General features: G+C 41.2%; 3 protein-coding genes across 5 annotated transcripts; 2 read left to right on the top strand and 1 right to left on the bottom strand.

Moving 5' to 3' along the window:
- Positions 1 to 224: 224 nt before the first annotated feature.
- On the bottom strand, positions 225 to 1,139 carry LOC130840519 (keratin-associated protein 9-7-like). 2 transcript variants are annotated; one of them, XM_057716120.1, is made up of 3 exons: positions 1,093 to 1,139; positions 865 to 1,035; positions 225 to 489 (listed from the first exon to the last, which is right to left on the bottom strand). In XM_057716120.1, the coding sequence occupies exons 1-3, from the start codon at positions 1,137 to 1,139 to the stop codon at positions 225 to 227; spliced, it is 483 nt and encodes a 160-aa protein (XP_057572103.1). The 2 variants fall into 2 exon arrangements, with proteins under 2 accessions (XP_057572103.1, XP_057572102.1); XM_057716119.1 differs by having other exon boundaries at positions 225 to 1,139.
- A 3,616-nt stretch (positions 1,140 to 4,755) lies between these two features.
- On the top strand, positions 4,756 to 5,670 carry LOC130840527 (keratin-associated protein 9-7-like). Of its 2 annotated transcripts, XM_057716132.1 has the most exons (3): positions 4,756 to 4,802; positions 4,860 to 5,030; positions 5,406 to 5,670. In XM_057716132.1, exons 1-3 carry the CDS (start codon positions 4,756 to 4,758, stop codon positions 5,668 to 5,670), a joined length of 483 nt encoding a protein of 160 aa, XP_057572115.1. The 2 variants fall into 2 exon arrangements, with proteins under 2 accessions (XP_057572115.1, XP_057572114.1); XM_057716131.1 differs by having other exon boundaries at positions 4,756 to 5,670.
- Positions 5,671 to 8,214: 2,544 nt separating this feature from the next.
- Positions 8,215 to 18,476, top strand: LOC130839578 (keratin-associated protein 4-8-like). The gene is made up of 2 exons (XM_057713820.1): positions 8,215 to 8,356; positions 17,860 to 18,476. The coding sequence occupies exons 1-2, from the start codon at positions 8,215 to 8,217 to the stop codon at positions 18,474 to 18,476; spliced, it is 759 nt and encodes a 252-aa protein (XP_057569803.1).
- Positions 18,477 to 26,929: the final 8,453 nt, after the last annotated feature.

Genomic DNA, 26,929 nt, shown 5'->3' with positions numbered 1-26,929 from the left:
AGGAAGCTTGCCCACAAACTTCCTACACCAGGACAAGAGGACTGGGGGAAGTCCTCGGCAAGCCATCAAACTGATTCACAAGCTTTTAACTAGGCAGATGAGTAACCGAAATTTTAGTAGAGGATGGCAGTTGTCAGCAAACTCTAAGACGTGATTTATGTTCATGAAATAACGTCAGTTAACAGAAGGAGATATGTGGGGACAGGGGTTCCTTAGCGAGGTGATCAGCAGCAGGGAGGCTGGCAGCAGCTGGACACACAGCTGGGGTGGCAGCAGGTGGTCCGACAGCAGGCAGGGTGGCAGCAAGGCTTGAGGCAGCTGGATCCACAGCTCTGGGGGTGGCCCCCAGGCAGGCAGTAGCACGTGGGGTGGTAGCAGGTTCTGTGGCAGTACACACGTGCACAGCAGGCTGGCTGGCAGCAGCTAGACCCACTGCAGCTTTGTCCATATCTGCTGGACCCACAGCAGGTGGGCTGGCAGCAGGGTTTGCTGCGGCAGGTGGTCACACCAGTAGGTTTGTAGCAGATGGTCCTGCAGCAGGTGTTTCGACAGTAAGTTGGGGGGCAGCAGGGCTGGCAGCAGCTAGACTCACAGCAGGTGGGCTGGCAGCAGGGTTTGCTGCGGCAGGTGGTCACACCGGTAGGTTTGCAGCAGGTGGTCCTGTAGCAGGTGGTTTGACAGCAAGTTGGGGGGCAGCAGGGCTGGCAGCAGCTGGACCCACAGCTCTGGGCTTGGCCCCCAGGCAGGCAGTAGCACGTGGGGTGGTAGCAGGTTCTGTGGCAGTACACGCGTGCACAGCAAGCTGGCGGGCAGCAAGGCTGGCAGCAGCTGGACCCACTGCAGCCTTGTGCATAGCTGCTAGACCCACAGCAGGTGGGCTGACAGCAGGTGGTCACACAAGTAGGCTTGCAGCAGGTGGTCCTGCAGCAGGTGGTTTGACAGCAAGTTGGGGGGCAGCAGGGCTGGTAGCAACTGGACTGAGAGCAGGTGGGCTGGCAGCTGGTGGTCACACAAGTAGGTTTGTAGCAGGCAGTCCTGCAGCGAGTGTTTTGACAGCAAGTTGGGGGGCAGCAGGGCTGGCAGCAGCTGGACTCACAGCAGGTGGGCTGGCAGCATGGGGAGAAGCACGAGTGGGTCATTGTGGCAGTGGTGGAAGGTGCACTCCTGTGCAGAGGTGACGTTCTCAGAATATGATGACCCCTTCTGATATGGGGTTTTTATACACGGAGCCCCCAATGTTGGGACCAATAAGGAGGGCTTTCCTTGTTGTGTATGTTGCTTTTTTAGTCAGTGGGAAATTATCAAGGAGGAAATCATTCCTTGAGTGTTTCGAGGCCTCTGTAAATTAGTGTTTGATCTTTTTCTTAACTGGCACTACTACTTCAGAACATATTCCAGAAGTGAGTAATTAGGGAATCATCACCAGCAGCGTTTCTGGTCATGTGACTTCACTTGGTCATGGGATACTTCTTCCTGCCTTGGCCAAGATCGGAACGGTCATCCCTTCTCAGGTGTGTTCCTTTGGCTGCACTTAGATGGGACCTGCCCTGAGAGGGTCAGGATGCTGATGCATTCTGTGATGAATGAAGCCTGCTTGAGTCCAAGTCTGATCTTCCACAAAGTCTGCGTCAAGACTACCACATGTATCTATATTTGTGGCAATGGCCTTGAAATGTTTCCCAGTTTTATCAGGCACGTTCAGGTAGAGGATGGTTGGCACATTGGTCTTCACTAGCAACTCAGCATCAATGCTGGAATGGAGGCAGAAGCTGTACCCTGTTTTCAGACAGCATTCGTTCATTCGTACTCCATTGCTCTTTTCTAGCCAGGTTAATGATCTCTGTTGAAACTTCCCAACTTACACATGCTTTCTTTTATGATATGTGATAAACAGGTTAGATAGGATGACCAATCTGTAGATTTATATATTTCAATACATGTGGAAGGTGTCAGTCATGATTTCTTAAACTTTATTCTGCCCCATTTTCTCTCTCTTTTACGTATTGTAAGAGTGCATTTGCCACGTCATAGGGAAAGCATATACTCAATATAAGAAAAAATAAACGGTGTTTGGACATTTCACTACAGCATTGTCACCTGCCATCCTCGATATTGTGAGACTTCTGAATTCTACTGGTATGTATCTAGCCTTTTTTTTTTCTTTAATTGTGCTATAGTTTACATAGCATTATATTATTTACAGGTGTTCAACATGATAATTTGATACTCATTGACACTGCAAAACAATCACCACAATAAGTCTAGTTAACATGTGTCACAATCCATAGTTACAAAATCTTTCTTGTGGTGAAAACTTTTAAGATCTATTCTCCTAGCAAGCTTCAAATATGTGATACAATATTATGAACTATAGTCACCACGCTGTACGTTACATTCCCCATGACATTCTTTTTATAACTGGAAGCTTGTACCTTGTGATCTCATTTACCCATTTCACCCACCCCATGTCCCACCTCTGGCTACCATTATCTGTTTCATGTATCTATGAGCTCAGTTAATAATTTTTTTTAGATTTCATATATAAGTGAGATCACATGATATTTGTCTTTCTTTGTCTAACTTATTTCATTTAGCTTAATGTTCTCAAGGTCCATTCACATTGTTACAAATGGGAAGATATCCCTATACTTATCACTCAATGGTATTCTATTGTATAATATATACCACATTTTCTTTATTCATTGACAGACACTTTGGTTGTTTCCATATCTTGGCTAGTATAAACAAGCTGTAATGAACATGTGGCTGCATAAATCTTTTCAAGTTAGTGCTGTTTTTGTTTTCTTCAGACAAATACCAAGAAGTGGAATTTTTGGATCATATGAAAGTCCTATTTTTAATTTTCAAGGAATCTCTATAGTGTTTTTCATGGTGTCTTCACCAATTCACATTTCAACCACCAATGCACAAGGGTTCCCTTTTCTCCATATACTCACTAACGCTTGTTATGTCATCTATTTTACGATAGCAATGCTAAAGCAGTTTGATTTTGATATGCAGCCCTGTTCATTACTGATATTAAACACCTTTTTATGTACCTGTTGTCCATTTGTATGTCTTCTTTAGGAAAATATCTGTTTAGGACCTCTGACCATTTTTTAATGAGATTACTTTGCTTTTGCTATTGAGTCATATGAGTTATTTACATATTTTGGATACCAACCCCTTATGAGATATGATTCGCAAATATTTTCTGCCAATTCAGTAGGTTTCCTTTTCATTTAATTGATGGTTTCCCTTGCTTTGCAGAAGCTATTTATTTTTAAGTAGTCTCACTTTTAAATTTTGTTGCCTTTACTTTTGGTGTCAAATCCAAAAAACCAACACGAAGACCAATGTGAAGGAGCTTACTGCCTAGTTTTTATTCCAGGAGTTTTATACTTTAAGGTCTGATGTTCAAGTCCTTAATTTATTTTGAGTTAATTTTTGTGTATGGTATAAGATAGGGGTCCAGTTTCATTCTTTTGCATGTGGCTGCCCAATTCTCCCAACACAATTTATTAAAAAGATTGTCATTTCCTCATTGGGTATTCTTGGCTTCTTTGTAGTAAACTGATTTGCCATATAATGTGCGAGTTTATTTCTGGGCTCTCTATTCTATTCAATTGATCTAGGTGTCTGTGCTTTTCCCAAAGTGTAGTGATTTGTATACTATCGCTTTGTAATACTGTTTGAAATCAGGGAGCAGGCTGCCTCCAGCTTTGTTCTTCTTTTTCAGTACTGCTTGGGCTATCAGGGTATCTTGTCGTCCCATACAAATTTTAGGATTTTTTCTTATTTCTGCTGTTAGAATTACAATAACGTTTTCATCTTTCTACTGCTATTGACTATATGCTTTCCCTATGACATGGCAAATGCACTCTTACATGTATATGGAAAAGAGAGAGAAAATGGGGCAGAAAAAATTTAAGAAATCATGGCTGACACGTTCCACATGTATTGAAATACATAATTCTACAGACTGGTCATCCTATCTAACCTGTTTGTCACATATCATAAAAGAAAGGGTGTGCAAGTTGGGATGTGTCACCAGAGATCACTAACCTGGCTGGAAAATAGCAATGGAATATGAATGAATGGATGCTGTCTGAAAACAGGGTACAGCTTCTGCCTCCATTCCAGCATTGATGCTGAGTTGCTAGTGAAGACCAATGTGCCAACCATCCTCTACCTGAACGTGCCTGATAAAACTGGGAAACATTTCAAGGCCATTGCCACAAATATAGATACATGTGGTAGTCTTGACGCAGACTTTGTGGAAGATCAGACTTGGACTCAAGCAGGCTTCATTCATCACAGAATGCATCAGCATCCTGACCCTCTCAGGGCAGGTCCCATCTAAGTGCAGCCAAAGGAACACACCTGAGAAGGGATGACCGTTCCGATCTTGGCCAAGGCAGGAAGAAGTATCCCATGACCAAGTGAAGTCACATGACCAGAAACGCTGCTGGTGATGATTCCCTAATTACTCACTTCTGGAATATGTTCTGAAGTAGTAGTGCCAGTTAAGAAAAAGATCAAACACTAATTTACAGAGGCCTCGAAACACTCAAGGAATGATTTCCTCCTTGATAATTTCCCACTGACTAAAAAAGCAACATACACAACAAGGAAAGCCCTCCTTATTGGTCCCAACATTGGGGGCTCCGTGTATAAAAACCCCATATCAGAAGGGGTCATCATATTCTGAGAACGTCACCTCTGCACAGGAGTGCACCTTCCACCACTGCCACAATGACCCACTCGTGCTTCTCCCCATGCTGCCAGCCCACCTGCTGTGAGTCCAGCTGCTGCCAGCCCTGCTGCCCCCCAACTTGCTGTCAAAACACTCGCTGCAGGACTGCCTGCTACAAACCTACTTGTGTGACCACCAGCTGCCAGCCCACCTGCTCTCAGTCCAGTTGCTACCAGCCCTGCTGCCCCCCAACTTGCTGTCAAACCACCTGCTGCAGGACCACCTGCTGCAAGCCTACTTGTGTGACCACCTGCTGTCAGCCCACCTGCTGTGGGTCTAGCAGCTATGCACAAGGCTGCAGTGGGTCCAGCTGCTGCCAGCCTTGCTGCCCGCCAGCTTGCTGTGCACGCGTGTACTGCCACAGAACCTGCTACCACCCCACGTGCTACTGCCTGCCTGGGGGCCAAGCCCAGAGCTGTGGGTCCAGCTGCTGCCAGCCCTGCTGCCCCCCAACTTGCTGTCAAACCACCTGCTACAGGACCACCTGCTGCAAACCTACCGGTGTGACCACCTGCCGCAGCAAACCCTGCTGCCAGCCCACCTGCTGTGAGTCTAGCTGCTGCCAGCCCTGCTGCCCCCCAACTTACTGTCGAAACACCTGCTGCAGGACCATCTGCTACAAACCTACTGGTGTGACCACCTGCCGCAGCAAACCCTGCTGCCAGCCCACCTGCTGTGGGTCCAGCAGATATGGACAAAGCTGCAGTGGGTCTAGCTGCTGCCAGCCAGCCTGCTGTGCACGTGTGTACTGCCACAGAACCTGCTACCACCCCACGTGCTACTGCCTGCCTGGGGGCCACCCCCAGAGCTGTGGATCCAGCTGCCTCAAGCCTTGCTGCCACCCTGCCTGCTGTCGGACCACCTGCTGCCACCCCAGCTGTGTGTCCAGCTGCTGCCAGCCTCCCTGCTGCTGATCACCTCGCTAAGGAACCCCTGTCCCCACATATCTCCTTCTGTTAACTGACGTTATTTCATGAACATAAATCACGTCTTAGAGTTTGCTGACAACTGCCATCCTCTACTAAAATTTCGGTTACTCATCTGCCTAGTTAAAAGCTTGTGAATCAGTTTGATGGCTTGCCGAGGACTTCCCCCAGTCCTCTTGTCCTGGTGTAGGAAGTTTGTGGGCAAGCTTCCTGCATCTTTGATATGGAGTTATGTCTTGATTTTGGCTCTTAAGTTTGGGCTGACCACCGAGTACCTCCAAGTAACTTATGAAAACACATCCTCATAACCTTTTCCTAGGTTTCTAAAGGTGATAATATTCTATATATCATATTTCCTCTATAAATATACTCATGGGTCCTTGTGTCCTGCTTTCTTCTTTTATGATTACTTTGGGTTGTCGTCCTAGATGCAGGAGCCTTACATGTGTTTCTCAATAAATTCTATACCATAACTTTTCCCGTATTGTGTTTGATTTATTGCATGGCATCCCTGATATGGGGATTTAAGTACATATTACATACTGTATGCATTATGCATTATGAGCATCATATTAGCTCCCCCCACCCAATTATTATCTCATTTTAAAAAACACTTCAGGGGGAGACAGGAAGATGGTGGAGGAGTAAGACATGGAGATCACCTTTCTCCCCACAAATACATCAAAAATACATCTACATGTGGAACAGCTCCTACAGAACACCTTCCGATCACTGGCAGGGGACCTCAGACTATTAAAAAGGCAAGAAAATTCCCACATAACTGAGTAGAGCAAAAGAAAGAAGGGGGAAAAAGAAACAAAGGAATCTTGAGGAGACATGCCCCTCTGCGAGGGAGCTGTGAAGCAGGAAAAGTATCCACACAGTAGGAATCACCCTCACTGGGCTGTCGCTGGAGGGAGGAACAGATGGGTAGAGCTTCAGAGACCCTGGAGGAGAGAGCAACAACAGGTGCATGGAAGGCAGCGTGGAAAGATTCCCACATGTAGGATCCGTGGCAAGCAGCACTTCCCAGCCTGAGACACTTGTCTGCTTGCCCGCAGCAGCTGGTGGGGGCTGGGTGCCAAGGCTTGGGCCTTGGAGGACAGACCCTGGGAGAGAACTGGGGTTGGCTGCTTGCAAACAGCCTAGGGGAGCTAGTGCACCACAGCTAACTGGGAGGCAGTTTGGGGAAAAGCCTGGGCCTGATGGAGAAGCAGGAGATATTTCTTTTGGAATGCTCGAAAAGAGCCGTAAGAGCTTTCTGCTCCATGCATGCTCACAGGCTGCAGGGCAGCGACTGCACAAGTGCCACCACAAGCCACGGCTGATATAGTGGAACACAGCATCTGCCACCGGGCCCACCAATGGTCCTGTGGGCAAGGCAGGTCATTGGCCACACCCTCCCAGGAGCCGGTGCAGCCTGCCACCACCAAGGGTCTCGCGTTCAGGACCACCTTCCCTGCGAGAACACATGGCGCACCTCAGGCTCACGCTGACCTCTGCTGCTGCAAGCACTCCCACAAATTTCAATTAGACTGCCATATCCCTCCCTCCTCCTGGCCTGAATGAGCAAGTGAGCCCCAGTCACCCACTTTCACCCCCTCTTGCCAGCAAGGGGAATCCACATCTGAGAACAGCCCACATTTGGTTTTGGGACCAAAACCAAAACTGATCCCTGGGAACTTTGGGACCAAAGAAGAGAAAGGGAAACAGCCACAGGAGGAGCAGATCTAATACTCACAATCGGCTTGATAGTCCCTGGATCTGTGGATTACCTGAATAGACAGGTGTTTCTACAACTGAGTCTGTACAGTTAGGGGGCAACTGTGGACTTTGGGGGTAAATATATGTAGGAGTAAGGCCAGATCAGTGTCTGAGCTGACTCCACAGTGCCCACAGCAGGTGCAGAGACCTACTAGAAGTACTGGAGGACTTCCTGCTTTGTTTGACTTGTTCCTGCCTTTATGCACTTTTAGTTTAATCTTTAGTGTCTATTTTCACATGTGGGTGTGTTTTTTGGTTTGGTTGCTCCCTTCCTTGTCTTCTCTCTTTTTCTTTTCTCTTTTTCCTCTTTTTATCTTCTCTTCTCTTTTTGCAAGTGCAAGTGTGCACATCTCTTTGTGTGATTTTGACTGCTTAGTTTTGCTTTCACCACCTGTCTTGGGGTTTTGTGTGTTCCTTTTCTTTCTTCCTTTTCATCTTCTTCATCTTTCTTTTCTTCTGTGCTGTGCAGCTTCCAGGGTCTTGGTGCCCTGGCCTGGGGTCGGACCTGGACCTCTGAGGCAGGAAAGCTGTGTTCAGGACGTTGGGCCAGCAGAGAGCTCCTGACCCCGTGGCATATTAATGAGCAAGAGCTCTCCAAGAGGTCTCATTCTCAACACTAAGATCCAACTCCACCCAAAGGCCAGCAAGCTCCAGTGTTGGATGTCTAAAGCAAAACAACTAGCAAGACAGGAACAAAACCCCACCCATTAGCAGACAGACTGCCTATAGTCATACTAAGCTCACAGACACTCCAAAACACACCACCAGATGTGGCTCTGCACATCAGAAGAACAAGATCCAGCTCCACACACAAGAACACAGACACCAGTCGTCCATCCCCAACAGGAGGCCTACGCAAGCCACCGGAACAACCTCCCCACAAGAACAGACAACCGAATGAAGAAGAACTGTGAGCCTGCTGCCTGAGGAAAGAAGACCCAAACACAGTAAGTTAAACAAAATGAGAAAATATAGAAAGATGCAGCAGAGGAAGAACAAGGTAAAAACAAACAATACCAAACAAATGAAGAAGAGAGGTAGATAAAATCTACATGTAAAAGAATTCAGAATAATGATAGTAAAGATGATCCAAGATCTCACAAATACTATGGAGGCACAGATGGAGTAAATGAAAGAAATGTTTAAAAGGAGCTAGAAGAACTAAACAGCAAACAGTGATGCACAACACAATAAATGAAATTGAAAATACTTTAAAAGGAATGAAGAGCAGAATAAGTGACACAGAAGAACAGATAAGTGACCTGGAAGATAGAATGCTGGAAATGGAGCAGAAAAAAGAAAAAAGAATGAAAAGAATTGAGGACAGTCTCAGGGACCTCTGGGACAGCATTAAACACAGTGGTATTCGAATTATAGGGGTCCCAGAAGAAGAAGAGAAAAGAAATGGTCTGAGAAAATTTTTGTAGAGATTATAGTGGAAAACTTCCCTAACATGGGAAAGAAATAGTCAATCAAGTTCTGGGAATGCAGAGAGTCCCATATAGGATAAACCCAAGGAGAAACACACTGAGACATATTAATCAAACTATCAAAAATTAAATTCAAAGGAAAATATTAAAAGCAGCAAGGGGAAAGCAACAAATAACCTACAATGGAATCCCCATAATGTTAACAACTGATCTTTCAGAAGAAACTCTGCAGGCCATAAGGAAGTGGCAGGATACATTTAAAGTGGTGAAAAGGAAGAACCTACAACCAAGATTACTCTACCCAGCAAGGATCTCATTCAGATTTGAAGGAAAATTAAAAACTTTAATGACAAGCAAAAAATAAGAGAATTCAGCACCTCCAGACCACCTTTACAACAAGTGCTAAAGGAACTTCTGTAGGCAGGAAATGCAAGAGAAGGAAAAGACTTACAAAAACAAACCCAAAACAATTAAGAAAATGGTAATAGGAGCATACATAATGATAATTACCTTACATGTGAATAGATGAAATGCTCCAACCAAGAGACACACACTGGCTGAGTGGATACAAAAGCAAGATCCATATACAGTAAAACTTTGGATGTGAGTACTTTGTTCTGTGAGTGTTTTGCAAGATGGACAATCATTTCTAAAAGAATTTTTTTTTCTTTTTTAATGTCTTTCTCTCATATTTTTACTTATTTAATGACCTCATTTCTTTTTTTAATTTTTATTTTATATTGGACTGCAGTTTTTTTACTGGAATATAATTGCTTTACACTCTTGTATCAGTTTTTGAGGTACACCAAAGTGAATCAGTTGTATTTATACACATATCCCCATATTCCCTCCCTCCCTCGACTCCCCCCCAGTCTCCCCGTCATGGCCCTCTAAGGCATCATCCATCATCGAGTTGATCTCCCTTTGTTATACAGACACTTCCCACTGGCTATCTGTTTTATAGTTGGTAGTATATATATGTCTATGCTACTGTCTCACTTTGTCCCAGCTTCCCCTTCACCCCCGCCCCCCAAACCTCGTGTCCTCCAGTCCATTCTCTGTATCTGCATTCTTGTTCTTGTCTTGTTACTGGGTTCATCAGTACCTTTTTTTTTTTTTTTTTTTTTAGATTCCATATATATGAGTTAGCATATAATATTTGTTTTTCTCTTTCTGGCTTACTTCACTCTGTATGACAGACTCTAGGTCTATCCACCTCATTACATATAGCTCCATCTCATTCCTTTTTATAGCTGAATAACACTCCATTGTATACATATGCCACATCTTCTTTATCTATTCATTTTTTGATGGGCATTTAGGATGTGTCCATGTCCTGACTATAGTAAATAGTGCTGCAATAAGCATTATGGTATATGTTTCTTTTGGGATTATGGTTTTCTCTGGGTATATGCCCAGTAATGGGATTACTGGATCATATGGTAGTTCTATTTTTAGTTTTGTAAGGAACCTCCAAACTGTTTTCCATAGTGGCTGTACCAACTTACATTCCCACCAATAGTGCAGGAGAGTTCCCTTTTCTCCACACCCTCTCCAGCCTTTGCTGTTTCCAGATTTTGTGATGATGGCCATTCTGACCGGTGTGAGGTGATACCTCACTGTGGTTTTCACTTGCATTTCTCTAATGATTACTGATGTTGAGCATCTTTTCATGTGTTAATCCTTTGTCCATTGTTTCATTGCCAAGAAATTTTTCCCATTCTGAGGGTTGCCTTCTGGTCTTGTTTATGGTTTCTTTCACTGTGCAAAAGCTTTTAAGTTTCATTAGGTCCCATTTGTTTATTCTTGATTTTATTTCCATGATTCTAGGAGGTGGGTCAAAAAGGATCTTGCTTTGATGGATGTCATAGAGTGTTTTGCCTATGTTTTTTTCTAGGAGTTTTATAGTGTCTGGCCTTACATTTAGGTCTTGAATCCATTTGGAGTTTATTTCTGTGTATGATGTTAGGAAGTGTTCTAATTTAATTCTTTTACATGTTGCTGTCCAATTTTCCCAGTATCACTCATTGTAGAGGCTGTCTTTTTTCCATTGTATATTCTTGCCTCCTTTGTCAAAGATAAGGTGCCCATATGTGCTTGAGCTTACCTCTGACCTCTCTATTCTATTCCATTGATCTTCCTTTCTATTTTTGTGCCAGTACCGTACTGGCTTGATCACTATGGCCTTGTAGTATAGTTTGAAGCGAGGAAGGCTAATTCCACCAATTCCATCTTTCCTTCTCAAGATTGCTTTGGCTATTTGGGGTCTTTTGTGTTTCAACACAAATGGTAAGATTTCTTGTTCTAGTTCTGTGAAAAATGCCATTGGTAATTTGATAGGGATTGCGTTGAATCTGTAAATTGCTTTGGGTAGCACAGTCATTTTCACAATGTTGATTCTTCCAATCCAGGAACATGGCATGTCCCTCCATCTGTTTGTGTTGTTTTTGATTTCTTTCCTCAGTGTCTTAAAGTTTTCTGCATACAGATCTTTTCCCTCCTTAGGCAGTTTTATTCCTAGGTATTCTATTCTTTTTGTTGCAATGGTAAATGGGAGAGTTTCCTTAATTTCTCTTTCTGATCTTCTGTTGTTAGTGTATAGGAATGCAAGAGATTTCTGTGCATTAATTTTGTATCCTGCTACTTTTCTGAATTCATCAATTAGTGCTAGCAGTTTACTGGTAGAGTCTTTAGGGTTTTCTATGTATAATATCCTGTCATCTGCAAAGAGTGACAATTTTCTTTCTTCTTTTCCAATTTGGATTCCTTTTATTTCATTTCCTTCTCTGATTGCTGTGGCTAAACCTTCCAAAACTATGTTGAATAATAATGGTGAGAGTGGATACCCTTGTCTTGTTCCTGTTCTAAGAGCGAATTCTTTCAGTTTTTCACCATTTAGACCGATGTTGGCTGTTGGTTTCTCATATATGGCTTTTATTATTTTGAGCTAATTTCCTTCAATGCCCATTTTCTGGAGAGTTTTTATCATAAATGGATGTTGAATTTGGTCAACAGCTTTCTCTGCATCTATTGAGATGATCATATGCTGTTTATCCTTCAATTTGTTAATATGCTGTATCACATTGATTGATTTGTCTATATTGAAGAATCCTTGCATCCCAGGGATAAGCCCCACTTGATTGTGGTGTATGAACTTTTTAAGGTGCTGTTGGATTCTGTTAGCTAGTATTTTGTTGAGGATTTTTGCATCTATATTCATCAGTGATATTGGTCTGTAATGTTCTTTTATTGTGACATCTTTGCCTGGTTTTGGTATCAGGGTGATGGTGGCCTCATAGAATGAGTTTGGGAGTGTTCCTCCTTCTGCTATATTTTGGAAGAGTTTGAGAAGGATAGGTGTTAGCTCTTCTCGAAATGTTTGATAGAATTCACCTGTGAAGCCATCTGGCCCTGGGCTTCTGTTTGTTGGGAGATTTTTAATCACAGCCTCAATTTCTGTGCTTGTGATTGGTCTGTTCATAGTTTCTATTTCTTCCTGGTTCAGTCTTGGAGGATTGTAGTTTTCTAAGAATTTATGCATTTCTTCCAGGTTATCCAATTGATTGGCATATAGTTGCTTGTAGTAGTCTCTCATGATCTTTTGTATTTCTGTGGTGTCCGTTGTTACGTCTCCTTTTTCATGTCTAATTCTGTTGATTTGCCTCTTCTCCCTTTTTTTCCTGATGAGTCTGGCTAATGGTTTATCAATTTTGTTTATCTTCTCAAAGAACCCACTTTTAGTTTCATTCATTTTTGCTATTGTTTCCTTCCTTTCTTTTTCATTTATTTCTGATCTGGTCTTTATGATTTCTTTCCTTCTTCACACTTTGGGGTTTCTTTGTTCTTCTTTTTCTAATTGTTTTAGGTGTAAGGTTAGGCTGTTTATTGGATATTTTTCTTGTTTCTTAAGGTAGGACTGAATTGCTATAAACGTCCCTCTTAGAACTGCTTTTGCTGCATCTGATAGGTTTTTGGTTGTTTTGCTTTCATTGTCATTTGTTTCTAGATATTTTTTAATTTCCTCTTTGATTTCTTTAATCATTTCTTGGTTGTTTAATAGTGTATTGTTAAGCGCCCTGTGTTTGTATTTTTTGCTGTTTTTTTCCTGTAATTGATACGTAGTCTCATGGCGCTGTGGTCTGAGAAGATACTTGATATGATTTCAATTTTCTTGAATTTGCCGAGGTTTGATTTGTGACCCAAGATGTGATCGATCCTGGAGAATGTTCCATGTGCACTTGAGAAGAAAGTGTATTCTGTCGTGTTTGGATGGAATGTCCTATAAATATCAATTAAGTCGAGATGGTCTAATGTGTCATTTAAAGCTTGTGTGTCCTTATTCATTTTCTGTTTGGATGATCTGTCCATTGATGTAAATGGGGTGTTCATGTCTCCCACTATTATTGTGTTACTGTCGATTTCCCCTCTTATGGCTGTTAGCATTTGCCTTATGTATTGAGGTGCTCCTATGTTGGGGGCATAGATATTTACCACTGTGATATGTTCTTCTTGGATGGATCCCTTGATCATTATGTAGTGTCCTTCCTTGTCCCTTGTAATAGTGTTTACTTTCAAGTCTAATGTGTCTGATATGAGTATTGCTACTCCAGCTTTCCTTTGGCTTCCATTTGCATGGAATATCCTTTCCCATCCCTTTACTTTCAGTCTATATGTATCCCTTGGTCTGAAGTGTGTTTCTTGTAGACAGCATATGTAAGGGTCTTGTTTTTGTATCCATTCAGCCAGCCTGTGTGTTTTGGTTGGAGCATTTAATCCATTTACATTTAAGGTGAATATTGACATGTGTGTTTCAATTACCATTTTCTGAATTTTTGGAGTTTGTTTTTGTAGGTGTTTTCCTTTTCTTGTGTTTCCTACTTAGAGAAGTTCCTTTAGCAATTGTAAGGCTGGTTTGGTGGTGCTGAATTCTCTTAACTTTTGCTTGTCTGGAAAGCTTTTAATTTCTCCATCGCATCTGAATGTGATTCTTGCTGGTTAGAGTATTCTTGGCTGTAAGTTTTTCTCTCTCAGGACTTTCAGTATATTCTGCCATTTCCTTCTGGCCTGCAAAGTTTCTGTAGAGAATTCAGCTCTTATCATTATGGGTTTTCCCTTATGTGTTATTTGTTGCTTTTCTCTTGCTGCTTTTAGTATTTTTTCTTTGTGTTTAATTGTCGTTAGTTTGGTTAATATGTGCCTTGGTGTATTTCTCTTTGGGTTTATTCTGTATGGGACTCTCTGTGCTTCTTGGACTTGGTTAATTATTTCCTTTCCCATGTTGGGGAAGTTTTCCACTATAACCTCTTCAAATATTTTCTCAGACACTTTCTTTTTTTCTTCTTCTTCTGGGATGCCTATGATGCAAATGTTGGTATGCTTAATGTTATCACTGAGGTCTCTGAGACTGTCTCTCTTCTTTTTATTCTTTTTTCTTTTTCCTCCTCTGTGGCAGTTATTTCCCCCATTCTATCTTCCAACTCACTTATTCATTCTTCTGCTTCAGTCATTCTGCTGGTTATAGCATCTAGAGTATTTTTAATTTCAGTTATTTTGTTGTCCATTGTTTGTTTGTTCTTTAGTTCTTCTGAATCCTTATGAACTGTTTCTTGTATTTTCTGTATTTTGTTATTGAGATTTTGGATCATTTTTACTATCATTACTCTGAATTCTTTTTCAGGCATTTTTCCTATTTCCTCTTCATTTATTTGGTCTTGTGGGTTTTTTTCTGCTCCTTTGCCTGCATGGTGTTGCTTTGTTTCTTCATGGTAGTCCAAACTTCAGGGGTTGCTTGTCCCAGCAATAGAGGGGTTTATAAAAGACTGTCCAAGTCCCAGACTAATGGCAGAGTGTTGGGTCAAACAAATACTAAGTCTAGGAAACACATACATGTATAAGACACACAATTACTGAATCCAATAGAACATAAGGCACTAGAAAAACCTGACAGAAGAATCCCAGTATGCTATGAGACATTCAAAGAAGAAACCAACAGAAATTCAAAACCAGAACAGAACAAAACAGAAATAAAAGCAAAAACAATCAAATAAACAAACAAATAACAGCATACACACACAAACACAAATCCAGGGCGATATTGAAAGCTAGGATCAAATATAAAAAGAGCTAGAGTACCACCAGACCGAATGGAGATTCTCAGAATGAAATTAGACAATGATACTAAGAACTAAGATAAAGACAAAAACCTAATATTAAATGCCAAGGCAGTGTGTCATCTGGAGAGTACAGCAAGGAGTCTGAGCAGATCAATAGTGTTGCTTGTAAGTATGTTAAGATAAAATAAACTAAAAAAGGATAGAAGACAGGGAAACAGAAGAGCATAGTGTGACTGGAAATATGAAAATGAAAAAAAGAAATTGAAATGTATAAAAGATAGAGATGAAAAGAAGATAGGAGAGATATATTGTCTGCACTACAAAAAACTTAGCTAGAAGTAGAAGTATATAAAAAGGCTAAAAATAAAAATAGAATAAAAAATAGAATAAAGAATATGTTATAAAACTTGTAGATCCCTTAGGACTAACATCATAATTAATAAAGAAAAAAAAAAAACTAGAAGTGACCCCAGAATGGACCAGTTCAATAGAATTGATAATAATATTTCTGTTTCCTTAGAGTCTCAGCTGTAAGTGTCCTTCTACCCGCCTTGGGTTTTTTGTATTATTCCGTGACCAGCAGAGCTTCCTTTATTGTTCATCTGTAAGTGCTGGTGTGTGGGGAGGGAGAGGGTACATTAGTGGCTCCTTCCCCTGGGAGTGAGTGAGCAGTGGTGCACTGTCATTTCAGTCAGGCTTGGAGGTGCCTGTTGCAGAGGGATACCAGTGGCTCAGGTGTAAACAGAATGTTTCAGAGATGGGCCTCTCTCCAGGCTTTTTTGGTCTCGGCTGCCAGCTCTCTAAGGCTGCCAGTGCTCTAAACCAGCCCCGCCCGAGGGCCTGAGGGCCCTTGTTATCCCTGAGTGCCTTAGCTTGGCCCACAGGGGTCCTTCCTCTGCCAGTTTCACGTGCTAAAAGAGAGAGAGGGAGGCTATGACCTCGGCTCCTGCCCCCACCCATGAGCCAGGAGTATCCAGCTGCCATCATGGCTTGGCAGCTCTCAGGGGCAGGCACTCCTTGCTGCGGACCTCTTCCCTCCTGTCCTCTCTGTCAGTCTCCTTGCTGGCAACAATGTTTCTCACCCTGAACGAGTTCTCCAGTTCCCACGTAGCTGCTCCCAGACCCTCTGTTCAGCTGTGAATCAACATCTCAGTCCGGGAATACCGAGCCATGGTGTGGACCCTCTGTGTGTTTCTCACTCCCTCTCGTCTGCCACAGCTCAGCTGCTTCACCCTCTTTGAGCCATTGTAGATGCCTCCCTACTGGTTATGTCAGGATCCTTGCAGTCCTTTCTGGTGTCCGTGGTCATCTGCTGGTGTTCAGTTGGTTCTCTGTGGGAATTATTGCATCTTTTGGTGCATTCCCAATGCATCTGTGGAGAGGGAGGCATTCCACGTCCCTCTACTTCACTGCCATCTTTTTGCTCTCATTACTTCTTAAAATAGACTTTCCAGACATGTCCCTTTCACCATCACAAGCCAGGGTTGTGCCCAATCTCAAATGTAGCTCCTTTTGAATCTCTATTCTATGCACCTATGTAAATTACATGTGTTCTCAAGGTCAGTGTGTTTTCTTTGATGGCCTAGACAAAATCTTCACTTATTACACAGACATCCCTTTTATCAAAAACTCATTTTATTTCAGGCCCTGGGAATATGAAGATGAGTAAAGCATAGTCCCTGCACTAATGGAGTTTATTTCCTAGAGGGAGCCAGATATATAAGTGCATCTCTGGTAAAGAATAATATGGTAGAGCCCATGAATACACAAAGCACAATAGAAGTGCAGTGGAGGAAGGACTTTACTTTTTGTGGCATAAAGGAAGATTTTGGAGGAAGATGGCAGTTGAATTCACTGGTAAAAGATCACTAGAAAAATGCTGAGCTCACGAGATTTTGCAGGAAGAGGGAATATCATGAAGGTAATTTGCTCTTTCCTTGAATATTATTTCTCTCTGAATGCCTGTGGCACTAAAGAGAACTCTAATTTAGAAGCATACTCATATCTGATTTCAGTTATAAATACTCTTTACAGATGCAATTTCTATGTAAGTACATGTAAGATAATGAATGTGATTTATATTCCCCTTAATGCTTCTAATAAAATCTTAAGCATAAGTGACACTACAAAAACTGCTAGGCATTTTGCTTCAGAATATTTGAAAAATATTTTAATAAAATGTCCATAAGGCATAACCATGACGTCTTTTGATATTTCAAAACTACTGTCTCAATTACTCTTCCCCAGCCTAGAAGACATTTCTGAAGATTGTTACTGATCAATCTCAGATGACTCTTTGCTACTTAAAAACACTGAGTCACTGCTAACAGATTCAAAGTGCATCAGGGTGTTGAGAAATAACATACTTTGGAATGTCCGAGGAATTTCATTAGCTCAATGACCACCCAGGATACACACAATGAATCACCAGTTTTCTGACACTCAAAAAGAGGAGATAACTTCCTTTTTCCCTACAAGCATTCCATCTGATTGAAACACAAATTTTCCACTAGAGAGCCTAACCCCATCAGAAACTCTCCCCAAATCATATCAAGGTGAGAAATAGACAAGAAATGGTGGCTTGCCAATATCACATGACACCCAGGGATTGAAGTCTTGTGATATTAGAAACAAAAGAAGAAACACAAGAGGTGATTCATGCGGGAACACTGAGGAGCTTGAGAAAAGGGAAATGACTATTTTCTATATATTGGAAAAATACATGATACGATTTACTAATTGCATTTGTAATCATATAAACAAAAAGAAGGAAATAGTCTCTTCATAATCACAGCAGTTCCTCAGCTGGGTATAAAAGGGGACATGTGGCAGAGAAGCTCCCAGATCCAAGATCCTCACTCTCCTGGAAGCTCACCCAGAACCTCCAGTTTCTGACACCAAGGTCAGCTCCTGTTGTGGCTCAGTCTGCTCTGACCAGAGCTGTGGACAAGACCTCTGCCAGGAGACCTGCTGCCACCCCACCTGTTGCCAGACCACCTGCTGCAGGACCACTTGCAGCCGCCCTAGCTGTGGTGGCTCCAGCTGCTGCAGGCCCCAGTGCTGCCAGTCTGTGTGCTGCCAACCCACCTGCTGTCACCGCAGATGCTGTATCTCCAGCTGCTGCTGTCCTTCCTGCCACATTTCTAGTTGTTGCCACCCCAGCTGCTGTTGCCCCTCTTTCTCTGGCTCCAGCTGCTGCCGCCCCAGATGCTGCATCTCAAGCTGCTGCAGGCCCCAATGCTGCCAGTCTCTGTGCTGCCAACCCACCTGCTGCCGCCCCAGATGCTGCATTTCTAGTTGCTGCCGCCCTTCCTGCCACAGCTCCAGCTGCTGCCACCCCTCTTCCTATGGCTCCCGCTCCTGTGGCTTCAGCTGCTGCCTGCGCCCAGTCTGTGGCCGGGTCTCCTGCCACACTGCTTGCTATAGCCCCACCTGTGTCATCTCCACCTGCCCCCGCCCCATGTGCTGCCCTTCTGACTGCTGCTGAGCCCTCTCCTTGAACCCACCTTCTCCTCTTCATCCCTCTCATCACAGAAGCAGAGCCAGTGCATTACATAGCCACTTGAGGAAAGGCCATTCCCACCAGATGTGTGTCCACCTCCTAGACTCAGGCCAAACTCTCTCCTTTGTTGGCCTTTTCCATATGTGGACCCACTGCATGAAACTAGGTGGTATTTATAAAAAGAAATTAATAGAATTGCCCCAGTTTTACACCTGACCTTTTGATTTTGGGGTACCAGCTCTTCCTTTCCCAAATATGGAAATATCTGCCTGGGCTATAGGGGCCCTGATGTCATAGCCTCAGATCTGAAAGTCTGAAGGCTCCATCCTGTATTTCCTTTTATGAGATGTTTCTGTATCTTATTGTAGCTGCTTCTGAGTAAAGCTCCACTTTCCTGGCCTAGAAATACAATGTTCTTGAGTTTGCTGCTTTGTAATGATTGTCCTCACTTCCTGGGAAATGATATTCAAGATTCAATTGAATCAGTCTTTCCAATTTCTGCTCTCACCTTTAGGACAAGCCCAACATGCAGTGATATTAAAAGCAAGCAAGCAAACAAACCAACCCAGAAATAACATAATACATAGATGTCTCCAAGAGTGTTGAAGAATAATAAATGTTTTTATTTAAAAATTTTAAGGTTATGGAGGAGAAGGGTTATATCCCACAGCAAACCTTTCTTAAATATTTTAAAAGCATATATTTCCCTGCAATTACACTCCTCTCTTAGTTGCCACATCCACTTTCCTTCCCTTTTTCTTTTTCCCTCCCTCTCTCCAAATTCATTGTTCTGCCCTTGTCTCTTTTCCTTGGAAAACCAGAAGGTCTACCCTTGGGTTTATCCATCCCACATGTAACCCAATTTATTACACTCTCAGCTTTTCTAATTTCAGCTCCATTTACTGACAAAAAATAACTATCTTTTGGGAAAATCAACCTTCCTGAGAAGTTGGGGGCTAGCAGAAGAGGGAAAATATTAAAATTTTAATATTTTCCTATTTTAATGACTTTTTTGGGATGCGTATTTGACAACATGGTCTAGGGCACCTTGTCAACAAATCCTATGTGGTATGTGGGAACTAACAAGGAATCAATTAATGGATCAGTTTGGTTGTTAGGTAAACCCAGAACACTTCCAAATTCCTACAAACTCTATCCTAGGGAAAAAAAGACAAAAACAAATTCCTGATGAATTTATGCTAGTGAAAGTAGGAGAAATATATGAAAGTTTTGTGTTCTATGTGTAATAGGGTTAATAAGTAATTCAGTGGTATTGAATCATGAATGTGTTTGATGTCTGTAAATTCTACACATAAATAATAATGAGAAAATAATTTAACTTGTGTAGGAGCATTATTCCTTACCCTCACTCAAATCACAGAATTCCTAATGGATCTGAGACAGTAGATGAGAAATGATTAAACATTCAGAAGGTCTCAGCATAAAAAATTTTCTTTTGTTTTGGTTTTTTCTGGGGCAGGGAGCTCTATCAGTACTTTTTTTTTTCCACAATAAAGAAAGATTTAAAGAAAAAGAATATGTGAAGAATTGGAAAGAAAACAAACCAAAAAATCTGTCATTATTTGCAGATAATATGATTATCTTCATGGAAAATGCAGGAGGATCTCACATACATGGAACTGATGTGTGTGTTAGTTACCTAATGTTGCTTAACTAGTTATCCCCAAATTTAGCAGCTTAAAACAATGAGTATTTTTTTATCTCACACACTTTCTGAGGGTTAGAAATCCAGAAGTGGCATGTCAGTGTCTCTCACAAGGTTGCAAGCAAGTGGTTGGCTAGGGCTGCCTTATTATGAAGAAGAAAATCCACTTCCAAGCTCACTCACATGGCTGTTGGCAAGAGAACTCAGTTCTTCACCTGAGTTCAGTGTTCGCTCAGTTGTGTGGGCTGCTCACACAACGTGGCAGCTGGCTTCCCCCAGAGTGAGTGATCCGAAAGACAGAGAAATAGAGAGAAAATCCAAGGGGGGTGCCACAGTCTTCTTATAATAACCTAATCTTGAAAACAATATATCTTCACCATTGCTGTGTTCCATTCATTCGAAGTGAATCACTATGTTGAGCTCACACTCAAGGGGGAGGGGTTACACAAGCGCATGAGTACCAGGAGGCAGGGATCACTGAGGGTCATCTTAGTGTCCACCTACCAAAGTATGTGAGTGAGCTGCTTACCAATCCAAAATAGTTTTTAATGCCATGGGTCTTTAGATGTTTTCCTGAGTCATAGGGAGTTAGGTGTTTAAAGAGAAGATATCTATGGCCTGAGCCATGGGAAACGCCATCATTTGTAAGTTGAAGGAGGAGCAATAGCAACCACAAGGGACTAGAAAGGAATAACCGGCGAAGTAAAAAGACTACTAGTAGAGTACAAGGTCCAAAAGAGAGTGGCTTCTGGAAAAATTAAAGGGCAGAATTTCACTTCTAGCTATGACAAAGCAGATGATGTCAGACCAAATCTCTCAATGAGGATAACTGTGAGAACTGGATAAAGTTAAGAAAACAGATGTTTGTAAGCATTGGGAGTTGACCTATGCAGGTAGGATTGAGAACCCATGGCCTAAGAAGAAAATTAAATCCTTTCATGTGGAAGATAAAAGTCACCTCAAGCCTCTACAGCTTTTCATACATAATGTCTGACATTCAATTAAAAAAAAATTACCAGGTATGCCAGAATAAAAGGACGAAATTATTAAAAACAAGGAACAGACAATAGAAATAGATTCAAAGATGATCCATATGTGGGTGTTAAAACTAACTTTAGAATAACTATGATTAATATATTTGAAATAATAGATGAAAAATGGTCAATTTTGTCAGAAAACTGGAACCTGTAAACAAACAAACAAAGTCCAGTGAAAATCCTGGAACTGAAAAACTCAAAAACTGAAATTCTGAATTCAATAAATAGGTTTAACAGACAGAATAGAAGAGAGGAAGAGGAAATTGGAAATAGAAAATATCTACATTGATGTACAGAGAGGAAAAAAGGTTAAAAATATAGGCAAGAGTGTAGGACGCATATGGAGCACAGTGAGATGGGCTAATTTACACCTAAACCGGAGTTCCAGAAAAAGTGAAGAAAGAACAGGGCTGACACTATAAATGAAGAGATAGTGACAGGCAATTTGACAAAACTGATGAAAAACTTCAACCACAGATTCAAGAACTTCTTTGAGCCCCAATTAATTTATTGTCTCCTTCAGAATCTTCAATTATCTCAGTTCTTAGGGGTTGTATTCCCTTTTCCTACACCCATAACCGCAAGTGGGGTCTGGCTACTTGCCACTCAAAAGCCAATAAAGAAGCCAGGCGGGTGGAAAGGGAAGTTTGCTTTATTTTGGATGCCGGCAAACCGGGGGAGGGGAGGGGGGATGCCTGTCCAAAGGCCGACTCCCCACCACTGACAATCAGGGGGCAAGAGCTTTTTTAGACAGAGGGAGGGGGCTACATGCAGAAACAATACAGTCAGCTCTGACAGTCATCTTGAAATTGGACATCGGTGGTCTGACCAGAGTCATCTTGATTGTTTCAGGTACAGTTAATCTTCAGTTCCATGTTTGCTTTGTTTCCATTTCTTTGAGGCCAGTTCTCAGAACTGTGGCAGCTCATGTCATGGCTACAGCCTGGTCACCATGTAGTTAAATTTTTCCACATGGTGGGGGTTTCAGTATCTACAAGACAGCTCACATGATATGGCTCAGAATATTATCGATAGCCCTTGAGAAGGAACTAAGCGTCCTTGACTATGCTTACTGACTAAACTATTATTATTTGGTCTCCTTCAACTGTTTTCCTTTGTTTCTTCATTTTCTCACTTCTCTGATTAAACTTATCCTTTGGCTAAAGTTTTTCCACAGGCAAAAGGCAGGTTGAGGACATGGAGGGGCAAGGACCATAGGGTCCTGCTCCATTTCATACCTACCATGCCATAAATATTGGGTTTTTTTAATATATATTTTATTTTATTTATTTTTATTTTTTTATTTTTTTTATCTCCCGTTTCATCCCCCTCCAACCCTCCCCACTTTCCCCACTTGGTGTCCATGTGTTTGTTCTCTATATCCGTGTCTCTATTTCTGCTTTGCATTTCCTCTTTCATAGTTGTTAGCATTTGCCTTATGTATTGAGGTGCTCCTATATTGGGTGCATATATATTTATAATTGTCATCTCCTCTTCTTGGATGGATCCCTTGATCTTTATGTAGTGTCCTTTCTTGTCTCTTGTAACATTTTTTATTTTAAAATCTATTTTATCTGATATGACTATTGCTACTCCAGCTTTCTTTTGATTTTCGTTTGCATGGAATATCTTTTTCCATCCCCTCACTTTCCATCTGTATGTGTCCCTAGGTCTGAAGTGGGTCTCTTGTAGACAGCATATATATGGGTCTTGTTTTTTTATCCATTCAGCCAATGTGTGTCTTTTGGTTGATGCATTTAGTCCATTTACATTCAAGGTAATTATGGAGATGTATGTTCCTATTACCATTTTCTTAATTGTTTTGTTGTTGTTTTTGTAGGTCCTTTTCTTCTCCTATGTTTCCTGCTTAGAGAAGTTCCTTTAGCATTTGTTATAGGGCTGGTTTGGTGGTGCTGAATTCTCTTAGCTGTTGCTTGTCTGTAAAGCTTTTGATTTCTCTGTCAAATCTGAATGAGATCCTTGCTGGGTAGAGTATTCTTGGTTGTAGGTTCTTCCCTGTTGTCACTTTAAATATATCATGCCACTCCCTTCTGGCTTGCAGAGTTTCTGCTGAGAAATCAGCTGTTAACCTGATAGGAGTTCCCTTGTATGTTATTTGTCATTTTTCCCTTGTTGCTTTTAATAACTTTTTTCTGTCTTTAATTTTTGTCAATTTGACTACTATATGTCTTGGCATGTTTCTCCTTGGGTTTATCCTGCCTGGGACTCTCTGAACTTCCTGGACTTGGGTAGCTATTTCCTTTCCCATGTTAGGGAAGTTTTCAACTGTAATCTCTTCCAATATTTTCTCAGGTCCTTTCTCTCTCTCTTCTCCTTCTGGGACCCCTATAATGCGCATGTTGGTGCATTTAACATTGTTCCAGAGGTCTCTTAGGCTGTCTTCAGTGCTTTTCATTTTTTTTTCCTTATTCTTTTCCGCATCAGTGATTTTCACCATTCTGTCTTCCAGGTCACTTATTCATCCTTCTGCCTCAGTTAATCTGCTATTGATTCCTTCTAGTGTATTTTTCATTTCAGTTATTGTGTTGCATATCTCTGTTTGTTTGCTCTTTAATTCTTCTAGGTCTTTGGTAAACTTTTCCATCTTTGCATCCAGTCTTTTTTCCAAAGTCCTGGATCACCTTCACCATCATTATTCTGAATTCTTTTTCTGGAAGGGTGCCTATCTCCTCTTCATTTAGTTGTTTTTCTTGGGTTTTATCCTGTCCCTTCACCTGGTACAAAGTCCTCTGCTTTTTCATTTTCTCTTTCTGTGGCTGTGGTTTTCAGTTCCACAAGACGAAATACTGCTGATAGCGCTTGATACTGCCGTCTGCCCTCTTGTTGAGGAAACTATCTAGGAGGCTTGTGCATGCTTCCTGATGGGAGGGACTCTGTTTTTTTAATATATATTTTATAACATTCTCCCCTGCGGACAACTCATGAAGTCTATGTGTAGTTTCTTACAGGTTTATTTCTCCCCGTGCTTAATGTTATTTTATTTTGAGTTTTACTTTTAAGGGAATTATTTCTGTGTGCTACGTTTTTTGCTTTTGTGTCTCACGCTTCCAAGGGTATTCACTATTTTGTAAGAGTTTCTCACCTTGAGATTCCTTCCCTGTGAGTTTAGCATGAATTAGAAATTTTGGCGATCTTGCTGTGGTTTAGATGTCCATGGGCACTTTGATAACCACTTATAATCCCTTGTGGGGAGATTAATATTTTCTTGTCCCCATCTTATGAGGTCTCATTTTAAGAATGCAAACTTTAGACAGAACTTCCCCTTTCTGGACTCTGCCTTGTGACAGCTTAAAGTCTCATTTCTTGCACCTGCTTGGGTTTCAACTACCAGCCTCCCACTCTGAAAGCCTACAACTTGATACCAAACCTTTATAGGCCCCAGGACACCAGCTATTGCTTGCAGTTAGAGTTCCCTTTTTGTTTTTGGGAAATGAGAAATCTTATTGCCTTTTTTTCAAGTTCAGCCATGTAATGGAAATATTTAAAAAATATTTCTCAAACATTTCTATTCGCATGAACTAGAAGGTAGGTCTGTTTATATCAACTCAGTCAGCTATGTTTCTAAAAGTCCTATATTTTCAGGGGCCCAAGAAGATGAAAGAGGGACTTCCTGGTGGTCCAGTGGTTAAGACTCCTCACTTCCACTGCAGGAGGCACAGGTTCCATTTCTGGTCTGGGAACTAAGATCCCACATGCCGCATGGTGTGGTCAAAAATTTTTTAAAAATTAAAAAACAAAAACTAAGAAAAAAAAGATGAATAATTATGGCATTAGTTAGAAATCAGTAGATGCTCCTATAAAGTAAAATTTATTGTATACTTTAATATTTCTCCCAAAAGACATAAACTATTTACTCTTAATATACTAACACTGCAGAAAAAGATTTTTAAAATGTCAATCACTTTTGATTTTTTTTTACTTTTTATTTTAAGAAATATTTCAGATTTACCAAACAGTTCCAAGAGTAATAGAGAGAACTCCTTTATACCATATATCTTGTACCTATATTCAAAATTTCACCACATTTTTTTTTCTCGAATAGATGGATATAGGTAGGTAGGTGGGCCGATGATAGGTAGATAATAGATAGATAGATAGATAGATAGATAAATAGATAGATAGATAGTTAGATAGATAGATGATAGATGATAGACAGATACAGATAGATAGATGATATATAGGAAAGATAGATAATGATATGGTTTAGATAAAGATAGACTTAGATCTGAAGGCTAAAGTCATTTTCTTACAAAATCCCAATACAGATATCAATTAAATTAAATGTTGATACATTACTATTATCTAATATACATTTAATATCTAAATGTTGTCAGTTGTACCAATAATGTCCTATAACAAAATCTTTATCCACATCCATGCACTTCATTTAGATGTGTCTCTTTAGTCTTTTTAAATCTGAAACATTTCCATGGTCTTTCTTCGTATGAGTCTGACATTTTCTGAGAGAACAGGCCAGTCAATGTGGACTATTCCTTAGTCTGTGTTTGTCTGACATTTCCTCATAATTAGATTCAGATGATGCATTTTGACAGGAAAACTACGTTAAGTGATGTGTCTCTCAGTGTGTGACTTAAGGAGGCACATGTCAGCTTGTCCCATTATTAATGATGCTAACTTTGATTCCATGGTTAAGGTTGTATCCTAAAATTTCTCCACATAAAGCTAGGGTGCTTTCCTTTGAAATTAATAAACAACTGATGGGAAGATATTGTGAAAGTGTACAAATATCCTATTTCCCATCAAACTTTCATACACTAGTTATAGCATCCATGGATTATATTTACGTGAATCAAGTTTCATTATGAGGATTGTATATGGTGATTTTTAATTTCATTTTTCCTTCTACATTTATTAGTTGACATTCTACTGCCATGGACAACTTTCTCCTCTTCCTTTTTAAAAAAAAATTTTACTGGAGTATAGTTGATTTAAAAAGTTGTGTTGGTTTCTCCTGTACAACAAAGTGAATCAGTTATACACATACATATATCCACTCTTTTTAAGATTATTTTCCCATATAGGTCATTACAGAGTATTGTTAAGTTTCTTGTGCTATAAAGTAGGTCCTTATTAGTTATCTGTTTTATATATAGTAGTGTGTATAGGTCAAACCCAGTGTCCCAATTTATCCACTCTTCCCCCCTTTTTCTCCCTGGTAACCATAAGTATGTTTTCTACATCTGTGACTCTATTTCTGTTTTGCAAATAAGTTCATTTGTACCATTGAAATAGAGATGAAGAAAACAATAGCAAAGATCAATGAAACTAAAAGCTAATTCTTTGAGAAGATAAACAAAATTGATAAAACTTTAGCCAGACTCATCAAGGTAAAAAAGGGAGAATACTCAAATCAGTAACATTAGAAATTAAAAAGGAGCAGTTACAATGGACACCACGGAAATACAAAAGATCATAAGATGGCTTCCCTGGTGGTGCAGTGGTTAAGAATCCACCTGACAATGCAGGGGACACAGGTTCGAGCCCTGGTCTGGGAAGATCCCACATGCCGCGGAGCAACTAAGCCCGTGTGCCACAACTACTGAGCCTGTGCTCTAGAGCCCGCATGCCACAGCTATTGAGCCCATGTGCCACAACTATTGAAGCCTGCACACCTAGAACCCATGCTCTGCAACAAGAGAAGCCACCGCAATAAGAAGCCAGCACACTGCAATGAAGAGTATCCCCCACTCGCT

Source organism: Hippopotamus amphibius, chromosome 17, assembly GCF_030028045.1.
Source record: "Hippopotamus amphibius kiboko isolate mHipAmp2 chromosome 17, mHipAmp2.hap2, whole genome shotgun sequence".
Classification (NCBI taxonomy): Eukaryota; Metazoa; Chordata; class Mammalia; order Artiodactyla; family Hippopotamidae; genus Hippopotamus; species Hippopotamus amphibius.
The sequence above is the reverse complement of the archived record's forward strand: the minus strand, read 5'-3'. Positions and strand labels throughout refer to the sequence as shown.